General features: G+C 40.1%; 1 protein-coding gene and 1 pseudogene across 1 annotated transcript; one reads left to right on the top strand and one right to left on the bottom strand.

Annotated features, from left to right (window-relative positions):
- The first annotated feature begins 1,027 nt into the window (after nt 1–1,027).
- On the top strand, nt 1,028–15,438 carry Cct4 (chaperonin containing TCP1 subunit 4). The gene is made up of 14 exons (XM_034508774.2): nt 1,028–1,295; nt 3,691–3,743; nt 4,746–4,835; nt 6,097–6,205; nt 6,854–6,996; nt 8,967–9,088; nt 9,500–9,632; nt 10,316–10,455; nt 12,978–13,074; nt 13,461–13,571; nt 13,664–13,794; nt 14,266–14,500; nt 14,933–15,046; nt 15,235–15,438. Exons 1-14 carry the CDS (start codon nt 1,169–1,171, stop codon nt 15,247–15,249), a joined length of 1,620 nt encoding a protein of 539 aa, XP_034364665.1. The 5' UTR covers nt 1,028–1,168; the 3' UTR covers nt 15,250–15,438.
- Nucleotides 12,417–12,938, bottom strand: LOC117712701 (V-type proton ATPase subunit F pseudogene; annotated as a pseudogene).
- Nucleotides 15,439–19,113: the final 3,675 nt, after the last annotated feature.

Raw genomic sequence — 19,113 nt, 5'->3', positions numbered from 1 at the left:
ACCACCACAGTATCAGTACCTGTTCTCTTCATATCAAGCAGTTCTCTCAACAACCATAGAATATTTATGTGCTGTGAGGGAGGGGTAAACTAGATGTGTCCTTCCCTCCCCCCCAAGGGGGAGGCTTGAAAACTTCATCTTAGTCCTAAAAGCCCAGTGCATGTAAAAGCTCCTCGTGATCACAGGACTAATCCCATGAAACAAGTGTTCCTTAACCTACTGCAGGCATCTGGCACCTATGGGCTCTTTAGTGATTAACTATGAGGTACTAGTGATGAGTATTGCCTATATACACTTCCCCAGTCAAAGACAGTGGTTATAGAAACCTTTTAAGTTTACCTAAAGACAGAGTCCTGGCTATGTACTGCCTTCCACTGCCTTTCTGGTTGACCTTGAGCTTTAGCTTCATCATCCATGAAGTCAAGACGATGGCATCTATTTCATGGGATTATGAGGATTAAGTAAGGTGTAAAGACTTCACACTTTGTTCAGCAGATAACTACTAATCAGTTATTAGAATGTTTATGTTCCCTAAGAGTCAGTGGCTATGCTTACGGAAAAGATCTTAACTAGAAGGCGGACTGGATTTGACAAGCAGTCACCGCTCCACAACTATTAAAATTCTGTGCCATTTAACCAATGTATTTAAATCCCTAGGCAGCCAAAATATATACAAAAGGGAGGAAACCATTCATGGCAAATCTCTCCTCCAACACCTTTACAAAGTGAATAAACTAGGAATAGAATTTAGACATAGATGTCCGTAAAAGCCGGCTGCGCCACACCCACTTCGGAACAAAGCCAGAGCTGTCATGGCTTCATCAACTGGACTAGCAGGAGCTAGAGGCTCAGGTCCACATTGAGTGGCTCCAGCCACGCCTATAAAACCTCCCGCTCCATCTCAGCGCCCAGGCACGGGGACAGGACGACAATCCGCAGGCCGGATCTCCGCGCGCAGGCTGTGCAGCCGGCGTGCGGCGGACAGCCCCTGACGTCACACCTGCGCCGGCTCCCCCTAGGGCCCCTTTCTCGGCTTCCGCCTTCTCTGCCGGCGTCGCTTTCTGGAAGGTTCGTGGAGGAGGCGGCCTGAGAGACCGTTACTCCACAGCAGGCCGGAATCCGTGTCCATCGGGCCTCCTGAACCCGTGCAGAAGCCACCAAGGTCGCCATGCCGGAGAACGTAGCTTCCCGAAGCGGGCCGCCGGCCGCAGGGCCGGGCAACCGCGGGAAAGGCGCCTACCAGGACCGCGACAAGCCGGCCCAGATCCGCTTCAGCAACATTTCCGCGGCCAAAGGTATCAGCCCCTCGCCGGCCCGCCTCGCGGCGGTACGGTCCAGCCTCTCACTGTGACCTTGGCCCTGGGTGGGTTGTGTTCCTCCAAGGTGGTCTCGTCCGGTAGAGCGCAGCTTTCTACTGAGCACTCCGAGCGTGGAGGCCACGGACACGCCCCATTGTGGGACGCGATGCTCCCTGGTTCATCTCCTGCAGGCATGGGCGGTGTTGGTCACGTTGGTGCAGACAACCGTCTAAAATACTGAAAGCAATGAGATCTGACGCTCCAGAACTAAAGCTTGGCTGTTTATTAAACCCAGTGGTAGACGGCACAGTATTTTTTTTTAAGGTCCAAGTTAAATGAACTTACTTTTCCGCTCCGTGGTACTAATCGGATAGTCGGTGTAAATCCCATTGGACTGGCCGGTGAGGAACAGAAGGTTGTAAAGCACGTGACGAAAATCTGGCCTGAGTTTTAGTCTCTGCATGTGTTATTTCATGTTTTTAACCTCTGAACCAAAGTTCCCTTGCTGTCAGTTCGGGGAAGATTGCAGCTGTTTTTTTGTAGTAGTGAGCATTTAGAGAACCAGAACTGGAAAAGAAAAAAATACGGAAGGAAAATTAAGAGCAAAGCCTTAGAGATAGATATTGTCAGGGTTTATTTGGGCTGGAGGAAAAGATGCGTGACTTGAGAAGTGAAATAGATAGAACAGGCATGCTGTCATATCTTTTGGAGGTCCTGGGATCCAGGAAATCGTTGGTTTTATTTTCAGTACAGCTGTTAAGTTGGGTGAGGTAACAATTTATTTGCAGGGTTGCTGGGGGGAGGGAGGGGATTAAACGTGAAAGTGTTATAAAGTAAACCTTGCAGGTGACTGTAGTGTGTTGGAGCTGTAAGTTAAGTATGTTGGATGGGCCTTACCGAGTTGGAAAAGCCAAGTTGACCAGGTGGTCTATGTAAGGGTCTTGGAAGTTTGGAGTGAGTACCTGACACCTGGAAATTTATTGAGTTCATTAATTTTGTGTATGGTGGTGGAGTCATTGGGGTATTGAAAGATCAATTCTAGGGCCATTTGAGTGACCAAGAGAATGTACAGTTTATTACGAAATGGGGAGTTTACTTCAGGCAACCATCTTAGCTAGGGTTTCTATTACTGTGAAAAAACAAGGTAGACGGATTTATTTATGTAATTTATATGTATATGGGTGTTTTGTCTGTATGTATATTTGCACACCAAAAGGCATTGGATCCCATGGGACTGGTTATACATGATTGTGGGTGCTGGAAATTGAGCTCAGGACCTCTGGAAGAGCAGCTATCTCTTACCCATCTGCTAAGCTCTCCAGCCCTCAACCCGTTTTCTTATGAACCCAGGACCATCAACCCAGGCATGGACCCACCCACAATAGCCTGAACCTTCCCCTCAATCTCTAATTAAGAACATGCCCTACTTGTCTGCTACTCAGTCTTAATTGAGGTTCCCTCCTCTGAGATGACTTCAGCTAGGATCAGGTTGACATAAACTGTCCAGAACAGTCACTTTTCAAAGGAAGGGTGCATAAAAATTAAAACAGGACAGAAGGAGCCATGCACATAGAAGGTATTGGTTACCCAAATTGTCGGTAAAGCTGTCTTTATAGTTACTAAAAGAGCAAAGGGCAAACTAGTTTTTCCAAGTCAAAACAAAACCCTAGGGAGTGAGAAAGGTTTCTTCCAGATACAGCTTGAGTTTGGTTCATTTTGGAATTATCCATCCCCTCTCAAATAAAGATAATATTACTCGCTAATGGTGAGGAAGAAAATACTGGTAGCTCGGCATAAATCATTTAACAGTAACTAGCTTGTGTTATGGATTAACCTAGAGATGTAGATCTAAAATACTGTAATTTTTTTAGGTAGTGAATATTTTGAAACAGGTCCAGTAAAATCATCTGAAACGTTTGACTGCTAAAGTCATGACATACATAAAACATTATTAATGTTATACAAGGTATTTTCTGTTAAATTATTTATTCTTTACTTGATGTGGCCAAAAGCATATACTACTTAAAGGGATACAGAAGAATTATTAGACTATGGGTCCCACATATGTGTTCTCTGCAGATTATGTTTTTGTTTGGGGAGAGAAAAGGCTAGTGGATGAGTTGTGTACCGTTAAGGAATAGAGAACTAAGAACTTAACACTAGACTGTACCATTTTGATTCTCAGAGAAATCTTGAAAATTTGTTCCACATAAACATAGCGTATGTGAAGTATCCTAGCGTCTATTAAGGTTATTATTAGGCATAAAGTTTTAGGGGGCACAATAAGCTATTATATACCATATCTTAATGAGGACAAGTTTGAAACAAAACTTTGCTTTTTTTAAGTCTTGGTTTAATATATGATTTTCTGTTTTTCTTCTATTTTTAACAGCGGTTGCTGATGCCATTAGAACAAGCCTTGGGCCTAAAGGAATGGACAAAATGGTAAAAAAGTTAAATAATTCATTATTTATTGAGAGCTTCTGTTTACATTCTAAGGTCTGATGAAAGGTGGTGCTGTTTTGGGGCTGGCAAATAGTTCTATGGTAGAACGCCTACCTAGGGTGGAACAAGGCCCTAAGTTGGAGCCCTTGTGTGTACTACCACCTCTTCCTCCTTGAATCCCTCCAAAAGTCTTATAGTTCATCAAAAGGAGAGATTACTTAGGTAGTATTTAACTATATATTTTAATGCCTTTTGGGGGTTTTTTGTTTTGTTTTGTTTTTTAAGTCAGTCATAAATAACTGAGACTGTCCCTTGATCCTCTTGCTTCTGCTTGAAGTGCTGGGATCACAGGCTTGTGCTCACATGTTTGGCTGTTCATTTATTTTGAAACCTGAGCTAAATCCTTTTGCCTCAGCCTCTGGAATGCTAGCTAGGATTACAAGTGTGAGCCACTGTGCCCAGTTCAACTTTTCAGGCTTTTTTTCTTAATTGATTGACAGCATAAAACAGATAGAGTCTAATAATTTTAGATTGATGTGTTCTCAAATTGAGATCTAGTTAGCAACCAAAAATGTGACAAACCAATATGTCTAGCCAAGGAATTTGGGGGCTCTGAACCAAGGTCCTCATGCTTGAACTGAATGAGCTTCACCCGTAGACTACTTTACATACCCTGAGCTGGGCCAGAGAGATGGACACATACTGTTCTTATAGAGGACCCCGGCTGTGCTGCCATCAGTAGATTCAGAGGATCCAACACACCTGGTCTCTGAGCACTGCTCAAATATGTATACACACACACTTAAATGTAATAGAGCAAACTGGGCAGAGCCAGTTACTTCTTTTGTAAAGTTGAGTTGGTGTGAATGTTTTATATTGTTTTACTAATGAAAGGAATTTTGAGTTAAGCAATATATACATAAACATAACTTGTATGCAACAGTAAATGGGATAGAGCTAGTAGAATATTGCATTAAAGTTTTAAAAAATAAATCTTTTCAGATTCAAGATGGAAAAGGCGATGTGACCATTACAAATGATGGTGCCACCATTCTGAAACAAATGCAAGTGTTGCACCCAGCAGCCAGAATGGTAAGTGTAGATGAGTGGCTTGTGTTCTGAGACATACTCTGTTCAGTAGCCCTAGTGACCTGGTAGTCACTGTATAACCTTGAACTTGGCAGCAATCCAGCTTCATCCTGAGCACTAGGGAGTATATGCATGGGCATGGGCTGTCTTGTTAAGTGGTTTGTTTTTTAGTGTACTTGTATGATACTTGGTTTGGTTAAATTTGATACTACTTAAACATGGAGACTCTTTGTATCTTTATGCTAAAATGTACATCTTTAAGATACTGTTCTTTCTGAGGTGTTCTATAAGAGGTTTTTGTTTTGTTTTTGCTGGTTCTGTGCTAAGGGATTGAACCTATGGTATTGTGCAAGCTCAACAGGAACTATACTACTGAGCTACGTCCACAGTTCTTAGAAAACAGTAATTTTAATCACATATCAAATGTTAAGTTTTCACTGGTCTTTATTAAAAATTATAACTTAAGAGTCACAATTAGTTTTGTGGCAAGTGAGAAGTTGTATTAGCAAAAATAAGCTTTAGGAATTGCTCTCTGTTAGAATGTACTCTCGGGCACAACAAATTCCTACAATCTTAAGTACTCTGGCTGTGAAGCAAAAAAATCATTTGCACTTATCATAGACAACGTGCTTCACAAAAGGTCTCCTTTCATTACTTAAAGATAACTTTCTAATAAGTAAGATTATGTTTCTGTGTGGTTGCTTCAGAAAAACTTCATAAGGGTGTTTATGAATGACTTCAATAGTTTGCCATCTATATAAGATACCTGTAAGACCTTGATACGTTTTTTCTTTAAGGCAGGGTATCATTTTGGCCTAGGCTAGCCTAGAACTGCTTTGTAGCAAAGGATAACCTTGAACTTCTGATCCTCCTGTGTCCACCTTTAAGATACTGCAATTACATGTGTGCCACCAGCATCTCCTTTATGTTGTTTGGGGCTCAAACCCCCAGGGCTTCCCTGGTGCTAGGCAAGCACTCCTGAGGCATATCCACAACTCTTAAGTATTGATGCTTTTCAATAGGACCTCAGACAGAATTTTCTGAAAACCCTTTACAATCTACAATTTAAACTAGAAATCATAAGAACAGTTTTGTGCACCACATTGATTTTCATCTTTAAATGAAACCCAAGGTAAACTAAAAATCAGGTGTCGGGAATGTATTAAGTTTTCTAATTCTGTGTAGGTGACATCGATGTGATGGCTTGAGTTAGATGTTACTGAGTTCTCATTTCTTAGCATCTTGGCATGTTTTGTTCACATAGCTGGTGGAACTGTCTAAAGCTCAAGACATAGAAGCAGGGGATGGCACCACGTCAGTTGTCATCATTGCTGGCTCTCTTTTAGACTCCTGTACCAAACTTTTGCAGAAAGGTATGTAGAATATAATATACTTTTTATTACTGAAGAATGACAGAAATGTTTTTAAAAGGCAAACATAAAAAGCCAAGCTATTAAGTAATGTAGGATTTACTTTGAAGTAACTACTTTTTTGTCAAGAACTTCTATTTTGCTTATTTTTAAAGAGAATTCTGCTGTTCAAAAATAAATGATTGTAATATTGCATCTCAGGCTTGGAGAGATAGATGTCTTAGATGAGAAGATGAGGCCCTTGCTTTGATAAGTGGTATTTATCACAGCAACTTTCCAGTTCTGCCTTAAAGTAGATGTGATGTTTTAGAGAGCATGAAATTGGTTTCAGCTTTAATACTGCATGAAAATGTACTTCGTTGGTTTCAAATTGAGAAGTTAGCTATTAACTATAATAAGCAATTATTTAAGCATTCTGTTTACAACTGAATTATAAATTAGTTTGTATGATGAGAATTTGGAGCCTCTGATATAGATTAGTAGTTTTGTTTGCCTACCATGCCAGAGGCCCTGGGGTCAATCTCAGCATCACAACAGAAAAGGAGGGTGGGGGGTGGAAGGTATTAGATTACTTTGACATTTTAATGAGTAAAACATTTTAAAATAATGATAAAGAAGTAGTTTGTAATTAACTTGATTTATAAATGGCAGGTATACATCCAACTATCATTTCCGAGTCATTCCAGAAAGCTTTGGAAAAGGGTCTTGAAATCCTTACTGACATGTCTCGACCTGTGCAACTGAGCGACAGAGAAACTTTGTTAAATAGTGCAACCACTTCATTGAATTCAAAGGTAAGACTACCACTAAGGGAGAATTAAATTACAGTTAATAGTATGTTATGACACAGTGAGCATTGATTGCTAAACTGTATCTAACACTGCCACAAGAAGACTAGTAATAATAATTTCTATGACAATTGGTTTTAAGACTGGGGTAAAATGATCAGTAAGACTAACAAAAGAATAAGGCGTTATTAGCTGGACATGGTGGCACACACTTTTGATTCCAATACTAGGCAGGCACAGGCAGGCAGATCTTTGAGTTTGAGGCCAGCCTGGTCTACAGAGTGAGTTCTAGGAAAACCAGGGTTATACAGAGAAACCCTGTCTTGGGGGGGGGGGGGGGACAAAAAAAGAATTAGGAGTTTCTCATAGGTGCAATATCCACTTGTACTTTTTCACGTACTGCATCTTAAACACTTTTCTGGTAAAGCAAAAACTGGGCTTTAAAATTGGGAACTTTCTCATCTCCAACATCAAAGGCTGTTATAGAATTTCTGTCAACATAAGTAGTTTTTATTTAATATTGTGTGAAAATGTTGTCCTAAGTTTTTAACATCTTCTGTCTTTAGGATTTTATATAGTTATTCCCATTTTACAGAATGAGGTGGGGGGAAGAAACATAAAAACTAAATGACTCACCCCATGGCACACTTGGAGAGGATGAAACTGGTATTTGAACTCAGCATGGATTCCCCATCCACTATCCAGCTCATAATATATGTACTGCTTTTCTTATTTACAAGATTTAAAGTAGTGAAGAAACAAGTTTCTTGGGAAAATTCAGGTGAAATAAAAATTTTAAATTTGGGACTGAAGAGATTTTCTAACAGTCAGAAGAGTATTTGCTGCTTTTCCAGAGGACCTGGGTTCAATTCCCAGCTTCTACGTGGCAACTCATAGCCATGTGTGACTTCAGTTCCAAGATTCCTAACACACTCTTCAGGCCTCCTTAGTCACCAGGCACACACATGATGCACAGACATACAGGCAGGCAAAATGTTCATACACATTAGTTTTTTTTAGAAGTTTGTAAACAAAAATATTAAATTTTATGCTACCATCTGTTCTATTATGATTTTGTCCAATTTAAATCTTTTTTTTCTTGCATTCCTTTCCTATGGTATACATAGCAAGTTCCAGGCCACTCTAAATATATAACCTAGTTGGTATTAGATAGAAGCAGTAATTTATTTATTTATTTTTAGTATTCTAGCACTAGTCAAGTTGTGTGACTTGAAGCAAATGACCTACCTAATTTTTTTGTTTCAATCTGCCAAGGACATGAAGAAATTTGATGAATACTATCTATCTTAGTCAGGGATTCTGTTTCTGCACAAAACATCATGACCAAGAAGCAAGTTGGGGAGGAAAGGGTTTATTCAGCTTACACTTCCACATTGCTGTTCATCACCAAAGGAAGTCAGGACTGGAAGTCACACAGGGCAGGAAGCAGGAGCTGATACAGAGGTCATGGAGGGATGTTACTTACTGGCTTGCTTCCCCTTGATCACTAATTGAGAAAATGCCTTATATACCTGAATCTCATGGAGGCATTTCCTCAAGGGAGTCTCCTTTCTCTCTGATAAGTCTAGCTTGTGTCATTGACACACAGAACCAGCCAGTACCCTCTCCATTGGCTGTCTTCTCAGCCCCTTGGTATTAGGTACATAAATAATCTGATGTGATATCTTGATTACACACTCAATATAGGTAGGAACTCTTCACATAAAATCAAATGCCTTTTGTTCTTTTTAACTATTGGCAATCTAGATTGTGCCAAATGCTGTAATAAAAGAAAAGCATACATGTTCTTATTTGTATATTGAGCAACTTGCAAATTGGGTAGAAAAAAGAGCTTTAACTTTAGTGTCTCATCTACTATATCCAAATAGGTGATAACAAGTCCTTGTAAATCCAGAGTTTGTATTTATTTCTTAAATTATTGCTTCTGTGGAAGTAACTTTCTGCCTTAAATCTAGGTTGTCTCTCAGTATTCAAGTCTCCTCTCTCCAATGAGTGTCAATGCGGTGATGAAAGTGATCGACCCGGCCACAGCTACCAGTGTAGATCTCAGAGACATTAAAATAGTTAAGAAGCTTGGGTAAGCATCTCATTTCAGGTTTTTTTGCCAAAACCAGATAACTTTGAAGAAAGAGCTACTAGGGATGGCTTATACATATAACTCCAGCACGTGGGAGGCTATGAGTTCAAGGCCAGCTTGAAATAAATAGTGAGCTCCATGACAGTCTGAGCTAGACTGAGGTTCTGTCTCCACAAACCCTTTAAAAACAAATACCAATGACCTTCCTGGCAAGTGGACGTAACATAAGTGAAAAGTAACTCTGAAAGTGGACACTAGAAATACTTGGGCTTGACTTTATTGTATAGCAATCTCAAGGGTTTGCTTGTGTTTCCTTATGGTAGGATGAAAGTGTATCCAAGAGGCCCTAGAGTGGGTTTTGAGGATGAATAAGACCAAAGCACTTTGCTCTGCTCTGATTCTTTTTCCTAGTGGGACAATAGATGACTGTGAGCTGGTGGAAGGCCTCGTTCTCACGCAGAAGGTGGCAAACTCTGGCATAACGAGAGTTGAGAAGGCCAAGATCGGGCTTATTCAGTTCTGCTTATCTGCTCCTAAAACAGATGTGAGTACAATCCAAGCTGGCTTCCTACTTACTAATTTTCTAATAAGGTGTGTTCTTTAAGATGAAAATATATATGGTATGTAGAACAACTTCATTTTGGGGAATTTGCATTTGTGAGCTACATAGTGAGGTCTTGTCTTTCAAACAGACAAAAACCAGTAATGGGTGTGACTAAAAAGAATCAGCTGGGCCCAGAGAGGTGGCTCAGTGGTTAAGAGCACTGTCTGCTCTTTCAGAGATTCTGAGTTCAATTCCCAGCAATCACATGGTGACTTAAAACCATCTGTAATGGGGTCTCATGTCCTCTTCTGGTGTGTCTGAAGACAACTACAGTGTACTTATACATAAAATATATCTTATATTAAAAACAAAGAACCAACTTTAGCCAGGCAGTACTGACAAACATCTTTAATCCCAGCACTTTAGAGGCTGAGGCAGGTAGGTCTCCTGATTTCAATGCCAACCTCGTCTTTGGAGCAAGTTAAGGACAGCTTTGACTGTACCAAGAAACCGTGTCTTTAAAAAAATACAAAAACAATATATAAATAGAAAAAATATATATATATATGTAATTTTAGACCCTTTTCTGTGCATATCTGTATAACTGGTAGGTGTGGGCTGGTCTTTGGTTTAATGTTAAAATCTCTTGCTGTAAATAATTACTGTGTTCTTGTTCCCATCAGATGGATAATCAAATAGTAGTATCTGATTATGCCCAGATGGATCGAGTTCTTCGAGAAGAGAGAGCCTATATTTTAAATTTGGTGAAACAAATTAAGAAAACAGGATGTAATGTCCTTCTCATACAGAAGTCTATTCTAAGGTCTGTTCTATTTACTTCTCTTTTTTTTTTTTCTTTTTTTTTCTTTTTTTTTCTTTTTTTTCTTTTTCTTTTAGGGTTTATTTATATGAGTGCACAGTCTGTCTCTTCAGACACACCAGAAAAGGGCATCAGATCCTATTACAATTGGTTGTGAGCACCATGTGGTTGCTAGGAATTAAATTCAGGACCTCTGGAAGAACAACCAGTACTCTTAACCACTGAGCCATCTCTCCAGCCCCTATTTACTTTCTTATCCCTGAATTTATAATTGATTTGGGGATCCTACAAGTGACTTTCTAAAAATATTTATGTGTATATGTTTGCTTTAGGGTATACACTGCATGTGTACAGGATCAGGATCCCTTGGAGATCAGAAGGTGTTGGATGCCCTGGAACTAGAGTTTATAGGCAGCTGTGAGCTGCTATGTTAGGAACCTAGGAATTGAACCCAAACCCTCTGCAAGAGCAGCAAGCACTGTTTAACCACTGAGCCGTCTTTGCCCCTACCCCAGCAATTTTTAAAAGCAGCAGTTGCTTAGTCTCTAAAGCACAGGAAATCCAAAGTGCATATTTTGGTGCATCATATTTTCATTTATAAAGACAGGACTGTTCTCTTGATAATGTAAACATGGGCTATAGTGGTTTTTTTTAGATCAAGGTGGTAAGAAGATGAAGGTGGAACATAGTTACTTGTATTTGTAATCCTAGTGCTCAGAAGGCTGAGGCTGAAAGGTTACGAGTCAGGCCAGTCTGGGATAGAGTGAGGCCTTTAGAAAAGGTGAACAGGCTTAGTTTTCAAGGTCACTTGTTGCTCCAGGACCCAGGTTTGGTTCCTAGCACCCACATGGTGACTCACAAACATGCATAATGCCAGTTCTAGGGGATGACACCCTCTTGAACTCCAGGGACAACAGGCACACACAGGTTCATATGAGTATATACAGGCAAAACACTCATTTTTTTAAAAAAATAAAAAGCACGACATTTTTAAAAAGCTGTTCTAACACTGTTTGAGCCTAGGGATAAAGCTTAGTTGCTTGCTTTGCAGCCTTGGGTTTGATCTCTAGCGTGGCTTAAACTGGGTTTGGTGTCACATGCCTTTAATCTTAGTGCTTGAGGCAGGAGGATGGGGTCAAGGTCCAGCTACAAGGTAAAATTCTAGGCTAGCCTGGGGTGTGTGAAATTGTCTCAAAACAGTGAATAACCCCAGCTGAGTTAATTAACTAAAAAAAGGTATTTATGGGCACTGCATAGACAAGAGAATTCTCAAATATGAACTCCTCTTTAACCCTCATTTCCACTGATAAGCTATGCCAGAAGGTATATAGAGGCCTTTGTGAGCAAGTAAAAGATTGCTCTAATCTCCAGTCATTTAGTGGCTCTGACCTTGAGTAGATTGTTCCCCAAAATTGGTTTCTGCTCAGGTTTGATCAGTGATGCTAATACCTGACTTGCTAGGTCACAGGATTACTATTACTAGGATTGTTTCTGATAGTTTGTGAGAATTGTGCTTCTAAATACATAAATGTTCACTTAGCAAAATGTACTAATTTTTTAAAGAATCACAACCCACTTGTGTTGTACAGTTTTGTGTTGTAAGTTTTCTAGTAAAATTCGAAATCTTCCAAGAAATTTTGAACTTGTAATGGGTGTAATAATGTCACAAGCCTTTGATCTCAGCACTTAGGAGGCAGATTTCTGAGTTCCAGGCATCTAAAGCTACACAGGAAGACTTTGTCTTAAAAAGAAGAAAGAAGGAGCGAATTTTGAACTTTTAAATGAACATTAAAAGTGTTTTCCTTCATAATTAGCCATTTGAATAAGAGTAAAATTAAACCCTTTTTTTTTTTTTGAGAGAGAATATTCCTTTAATATCAACAATGACATTTTTACAACAGCACAGGGAGTAAGTAGTGGAGAGATGGTTGGGCTTTCTGTCCCTACCCAGCCTAGACCTGAACAACTGACCCCCAACAGCTTAGGTGAGCCACTCAGTTAAGAGGATGGGAAAAGCTGGAAACCAAGGCTTGAAACTTAGAGGATGGCAAACTGGGAGAGGCCTGGTAGTAAGAGGAGGGTTACAGGCTAAGCCGGCCTAGTGCAGGTCTTCAGTGGTGAATATGCCCTTGGCCCTGCACAGGATGGAGTCTTTGGCTGCATCATAGGAATGAATGGACCTCTGATGGGTATCCAGGGCATGCTGAACCATCTCTAGGATGAACTGGTTGATGAGAATGATGCCAATGTCATCCCTGTTTAGAAACTGCCTGAAAGTATCATTGATGGTGGTATCCTTCCCCACTACCAGGAAAGTAGGATTCTTGTTGAGCTCCTCTATGCTGTCCAACAGGAAACTAGTCACTTTCCTCGTCTCCAATCATCGAGTTTAGTTTACTCCTGCCCACCGTCCTGTCAGACAGGCAGAGCACTCCCCAAGCACCTGTGATCTAAAATTAAATCTTAAACTACTTGAACAGTAACATTTTTTTAAACCTAAGATAACAAACACTTTTGTATTTTAGAGATGCGCTTAGTGATCTTGCATTACATTTTCTGAATAAGATGAAGATTATGGTGGTTAAAGACATTGAAAGAGAAGACATTGAATTCATCTGCAAGGTAAAATTAATGTGTGCAGAAATATCCATTAACACATAATGTGGGTTTGATTCTTATGTTACAGTTAGTGTTTTGTTTTTTAAGGTTTTTGTTTTATATATGTTTGCATGCATGTATCTGCACCACATGGTCCTCTTGGAGGCCTGATTTGGACTTCAAATCCACCTGGGCCTATGGACTGCCATGTGGCTGCTCTAAGAATTGTAGCCAGCCGTCCTCTTAACTAGTGAGCTGTGTCTCCAGGCCCAGCAGTGGTTTTTTGTTTTGTAGTCCAGTATTGAATCTAGTGCTTTAAATAAAATACCAGACAAGAGCTTGTTCTTTGACTGAGTTCTGTCTCTATCACAATGCTGTCTTGATTTGTGCACCTGATGATCTTTTCCCAGACGATTGGAACCAAACCCGTTGCTCACATTGACCAGTTCACTACTGACATGCTGGGCTCTGCTGAGTTAGCAGAGGAAGTCAGTCTAAATGGTTCTGGAAAACTATTCAAGGTAACAACATATTGTTAAGCTTTCTTTTTCTTACCCTTTTTTGTTTTGTTTTCTTTTAGCCTATTACTTAATGTGAAATTTGTTCACTAAAGATTACAGGTTGTACAAGCCCAGGCAAAACAGTTACAATTGTCGTACGTGGTTCTAACAAGCTGGTGATTGAAGAAGCCGAGCGCTCCATTCATGATGCTCTCTGTGTTATTCGATGCTTAGTAAAGAAGAGGTAATACAAGCACCGCTGCATAATTGTGTGTGTGTGTGTGTGTGTGTGTGTGTGTGTGTGTGTGTGTGTGTGTGTGTGTGTACGTACACGTAAGTACGTACGTACAATGTAGCATGAGTGTGGGGGTCACTGAGGTGAGGCACTCTCTTTTGCCTACCATCATGTAGGTCCCAGGGACCGAACTTGGGTTGGTGTCAGGCATTTTACCTGCTGAGCCATCTTACTGGCCCCAATATTCTGAAGACTTTAGTTTGAGGCTGTGGTGGGACACACCTGTAATCCTAACACTTGGGAGGTGAAGGAAGAAAGACCAAGAGCTTTGGTACTTCTCCACTTCATCCAGGTTACAGGCCAGCCTGCCTTTAAAAACAACCAAACTCTTGTATTTTGACTTTTTAAAGTTAAATAGTAAATTATTTTAAAATAGACTTCTTAGGGTAAAAATAAGCTAAAAATATTTGTGAATTTCAGAGCTCTTATTGCAGGAGGTGGTGCTCCAGAAATAGAGTTGGCCCTCAGACTGACTGAGTATTCTCGAACACTGAGTGGTATGGAATCCTACTGTGTTCGTGCTTTCGCAGACGCTATGGAAGTCATTCCATCTACACTAGCTGAGAATGCTGGCCTGAATCCCATTTCTACAGTAACAGAACTAAGAAACCGCCATGCCCAAGGAGAAAAAACTACAGGCATTAATGTCCGAAAGGTAATAATCTTGATGCTTAGAGTTGCTGAAGAGCAGATTGTTGGAAGGAAACATTTTTTATAATTTTGTTGTTGTTGATTGGTTAGAAGGGTTTGGATTTAAAAGTAGTGTTTTTTTTTTTTTTTTGTTTTTTTTTTTTTGGATTCACATCTAAGACCTAGCAAGCCAACTGCATGTCCTTCAGAGTAAAGATGATGCCATGGGAAATTGCATTCACTAACTGCCATTTACTAACTTGTAAGGAGTTGGTCTGGCTGGTAAAAACAATACCTCAGGTCTTTGGGTGGGCACAGGTTAAGTGGATGTAAGTGTGAGCTGCTTCTTGTGTTGTGAGCATCAGCAGTTAGCATGCCTGGTGAGTACAGAAGAGTGATCGCTTGTCTCTTGTTTATTGTGTGTGGTCAAATATTGAAGGCATCTGCTTCTCTGCAGGGTGGGATCTCCAACATTTTGGAGGAAATGGTTGTTCAGCCTCTGTTGGTGTCAGTCAGTGCTTTGACCCTAGCAACTGAAACTGTGAGGAGCATCCTGAAAATTGATGATGTGGTAAGCAAATAGAGTTAAAGTCCAGGGGAAGTCAAGTTTTACATTTTGCTTAAAAGCTTGCTACCCACCAAGAAGAGAATAATTCATAACTTTTTCCATAAAAAAATGAGGCAAAATTTACCTTAAACATGATCTAACATCTTATGTCATTACAAGTTTTGAAACCTTAAGTGTTTTTCTCTTATCAGGTGAACACTCGATAATCTGGATGAGGCTGGCTGACTGCGCCAGTGTGGATGGAAGTGCTGTGGCTAGAATGGAAGATGATCGCTTGTCCTTGTCTGGAAGCTTGCTTCTTCAGAGTTTTTGGACATTGTCTTCCAGTTGGCATTTGTTTGAAATTGTACTGAAGCAATTTAATGAAAACATTAAATATTTGGTTTTAAACTCCATATTAATTTTGTCATTCTGAAGTTATTTGCTTTTGATACGTTTAGGGGAAATGCCTGTAGGTAAACTACAGCCCTCAGAATTTAACCTTTACCTGTTGATCTCACGGCCTATCCTGTGCATTCTGTTAACATTCTTGATTTGTTCATGTCTTGTTGAGTTTGGTTTGTTAAGTTTTGTTTTTTTGTTGTTTTGTTTTGTTTTTTGAGACATCCCAGCTGACATTTGATCTGCCTCCACCTTCCAAGTGCTAGAATTAACAGATGTGCACTGTGATGCCTGGTTTGTACAGTTCTTGGATTGAAACCCAGGGCTCTGGGCATACTAGACAAACATTCTACCAAATGAGCCATCCCCCCTACCCTGGTTGGTTGTTTTATTTTTAAGATTGTGTCTTATGTAGCTGGGCCTGGGGTTGACTGTGTCACTGAGGATTGTCTCACTGAGCCTCCCTTGTCAGCCTTAAAATGAATGCTGAGATTATAGGTGTGTACCACCAGATGTAAGGTTTTTATAATTTCCTTGTATTTTGTTTGTATGTACATGATATGGTACATGGAAATAAGACAAATTTGGAACAAATAAGTTCTTCACCTTGTGGGTTTCAGGGATCAAACTCAACTTGTCAGGCTATCTTGACCCCCAGTTGTAAGTTTTTTATTTTGGTTTGTCTTAATAGCAGGTTATGGTGGTGTACATCTTTAATCCCAGCAGAGGCATGAGGCAGAGGCAGAGGCATGTGGGTTTCTATGGGTTCCAGGGCAGTCAGGGTTATACATAATGAAACCCTGTCTCAAAAAGAAGGAAAAAAAGTGTTTTGTTGTTGTTTTTTTTTTTTTTTTTTTTGTTTATCACACAAATACTGTGTTGGTTACTTTTTTTTTTTTTTTTTTTTAAGATTTATTTATTTATTATATATGAATACACTGTAGCTGTCTTCAGACACACCAGAAGAGGGCATTAGATGGTTGTGAGCCACCATGTGGTTGCTGGGATTTGAACTCAGGACCTCTGGAAGTGCAGTCAGTGCTCTTAACCACTGAGCCATCTCTCCAGCCCCCGTTGGTTACTTTTTTATTGTGATAAAACACCATGTAACTAAGGCAATTTATGAAAAGAATTTATTTGGGCTTATAATTCCAGAGGGTTAAGAGTCTGGCGGCAAACCAGGCAGGAGACATGGAAGGGTAAGGCTGCATTTTGAACCACAAGCACAAAACAACTCCAGTGTTGCAGTCTTTATACTCTCAAAGCTGCCTGTCCCAGTGACATTAGAAAACCATACCTTGTAAGTCACTCAAACCACCACCAACTGAGCCTGGTCACCACTAGGGACAAGGTACAGAGCCCATCCCCGAGGCCCCTTCCTGTAGAAAGCTTCATAGCATGTTTGATTTTAAAGTAGTACAAGAGAAGCCTGTCACAACCCATCAGTCTTTCTCAAGAGGAGTGCTAGTTGGGATTCCTATAGAATATTCTGGTGGAGGGGATGGCCCAGTGGTGGAGGTTTTTATAAGTTCGTTTTCATGTTCAGTCTCCAATAAAACAAGCCTGTGCAATGTGGCACATTTTACAGAGTTGATGGGCTTAGCTTTTTATTGCTAAGCACTGTGTTTCACACAGTCATGTCTCACCATGATTGTAAATTCCAACTTGGCAGGGCCTTCAGGAAGTAACCAAGGGGCTCCGTTGTCCAAAAAGGGTCGACGGCTTTAGTTCCCTTTGATGATGCAGAGTAGATTTCCCAGAAGGGGCTTGTAGACTTATCATGAGCACTTGAAAGAGATTGAGGCCCTAGCATACTTTATTATGTTCCAAAGCAAACAATTTGACAAGTTTTAGTGAATGTTAGAATCTCCCCTTTGTCATTTCCTCACAAGTAAAGAGTACTGCATGTAGTTCAGTGAAGCTAAAATACAAAATGCATACCCACAACTACAAATAGGTAATCTAAAGAACAGATCAATGTCTGATACTGCAGAGCTCTGCAACCATGGTCAACAGAGCCACACTGGGGAAGGTGAGAAAGCAGTTTCGTTCAACAGGACTCAGGAGCCAGTGTTGGGTCACAATTTGGGAGTCTGACACTAGGTAGGTTTTTTTAGGCATATTTACAGCACAATTCATCGAAAATTTCCTGGAGATAATTAATCACAGGTGCATAATAAAGCCTAAGATATGACTAAATCAAAACTCTGGAAAGTACACCTTCCATGAAGATGGGTTCTATATTGATGGTCAGTGGGAGGGTCCAGTGTGATTCTGGCCACAAAGTACAAAGGTCACCAGGTTGTATTACCTATGTCCACTTCCAGCCTTCTGGGCAGAAAATAGGTTATAGGTGTCTCCCTTTGAGGGAACAGTCCTGGGTAACCCTGGAGGTTTCCCTAGTGCCTATCTGTGAGCATGATGACCTCTGCCACTTTCTGATAACCCCTTCATAAATGTATGTGCAGCTCTTCCACAGCTTCAGGTGTTTTTCAAGTTAAGTGCCTTACTTGCATTGCGTAGTCACTTTAACAGATAACAGTTTTTCTGTTTTGCTAGGTTCCTTGTATGCTGACTCAGGTGTGTTAGGCCCCTAACCTTTGGGTGGTGACAGGTTCCTTGCACAGGCTCCACATATGACCTACTGAGGACCACCTGAGATCTCTCCAATTTTGCATACTGTGGGCACTTCAAACATTTCAGAATTGACTGAATGGCCAATCTACTTGGAGAATATAGTCTAAACACCATTTCTTAAACACCTGGAAACCTTATAGTGGAGAACTGAGGAATAGCACTTAAATGTAAGCATATCTGTCTAGCCCTTTTAAAGTCCATCCTTTTAAATTTGACAGGATGACTTCTTTCAGCTTTAACAGGGCAAGCGTTCTGACTTGTTCTAATCCCTACAACACAGCTGCTGTTAGGATTGTTAGCTATTGTGCTTTAAATCCCCACATCAAATCCTAGGGAAGGTAGCAGTTTTCTACCACAGCAAATTTCATATAAGCAGCGGTTAGCAGAAGTCTGTCAAAACAGCTACATCTTTAGATAGAAATGTGTAGTAATGGATAATATCCCAGTATCCATTAATATGGACTTGAATAGTATTTTGGCCTAAATTTCTAACGTGCCCGATCCAAGTTTTATAACGCCTTAATTTTATAGCTTTAACAATTAAAATGAGAGAAAAAACTAAATTCTGGGTGATTCAAGTATCTTTATCTCAAGACCCTAGACTTAAACATTCATTTTTCTTAACTTCTTGGATTCTATGATATAGAGGTAATGAAGCACCAGATTATGCAGGCCAAAATATGGCTTACCTTAAAATCAGGCCCTTTTTTCAAAGGTGTGAAAATATGTAAGAAGTACCTATTATCAGGTTTTAAAAACTCAGGCATCATATTGGGGTATTTTGGATTTAATAGGGACATCAGCATTCAAATTACCTACAGAGAGTCCAAGATTTTAGATAGAAACTTGCCCTCATTTTCCTTTTTCACAGATGCCAATTTTTTGTTCAGATTATTTTTCTTTTTTCAGTTAACTGGGGATCAAACCTTGAAATCAGACAATGCAAATGCTAAGAAATTGATAGTTAAGAGACTGATGGAGAAAGAGCTTGCGTGTGTGTGACCTCTGTGTTCTTTACAGTGTGACAGGAAGTTAAAGCTTTTAATAGAATA

Source organism: Arvicanthis niloticus, chromosome 7 (assembly GCF_011762505.2).
Source record: "Arvicanthis niloticus isolate mArvNil1 chromosome 7, mArvNil1.pat.X, whole genome shotgun sequence".
NCBI lineage: Eukaryota > Metazoa > Chordata > Mammalia > Rodentia > Muridae > Arvicanthis > Arvicanthis niloticus.
Note: the sequence above shows the minus strand (reverse complement) of the source record. Positions and strands in the feature narration are given on the sequence as shown.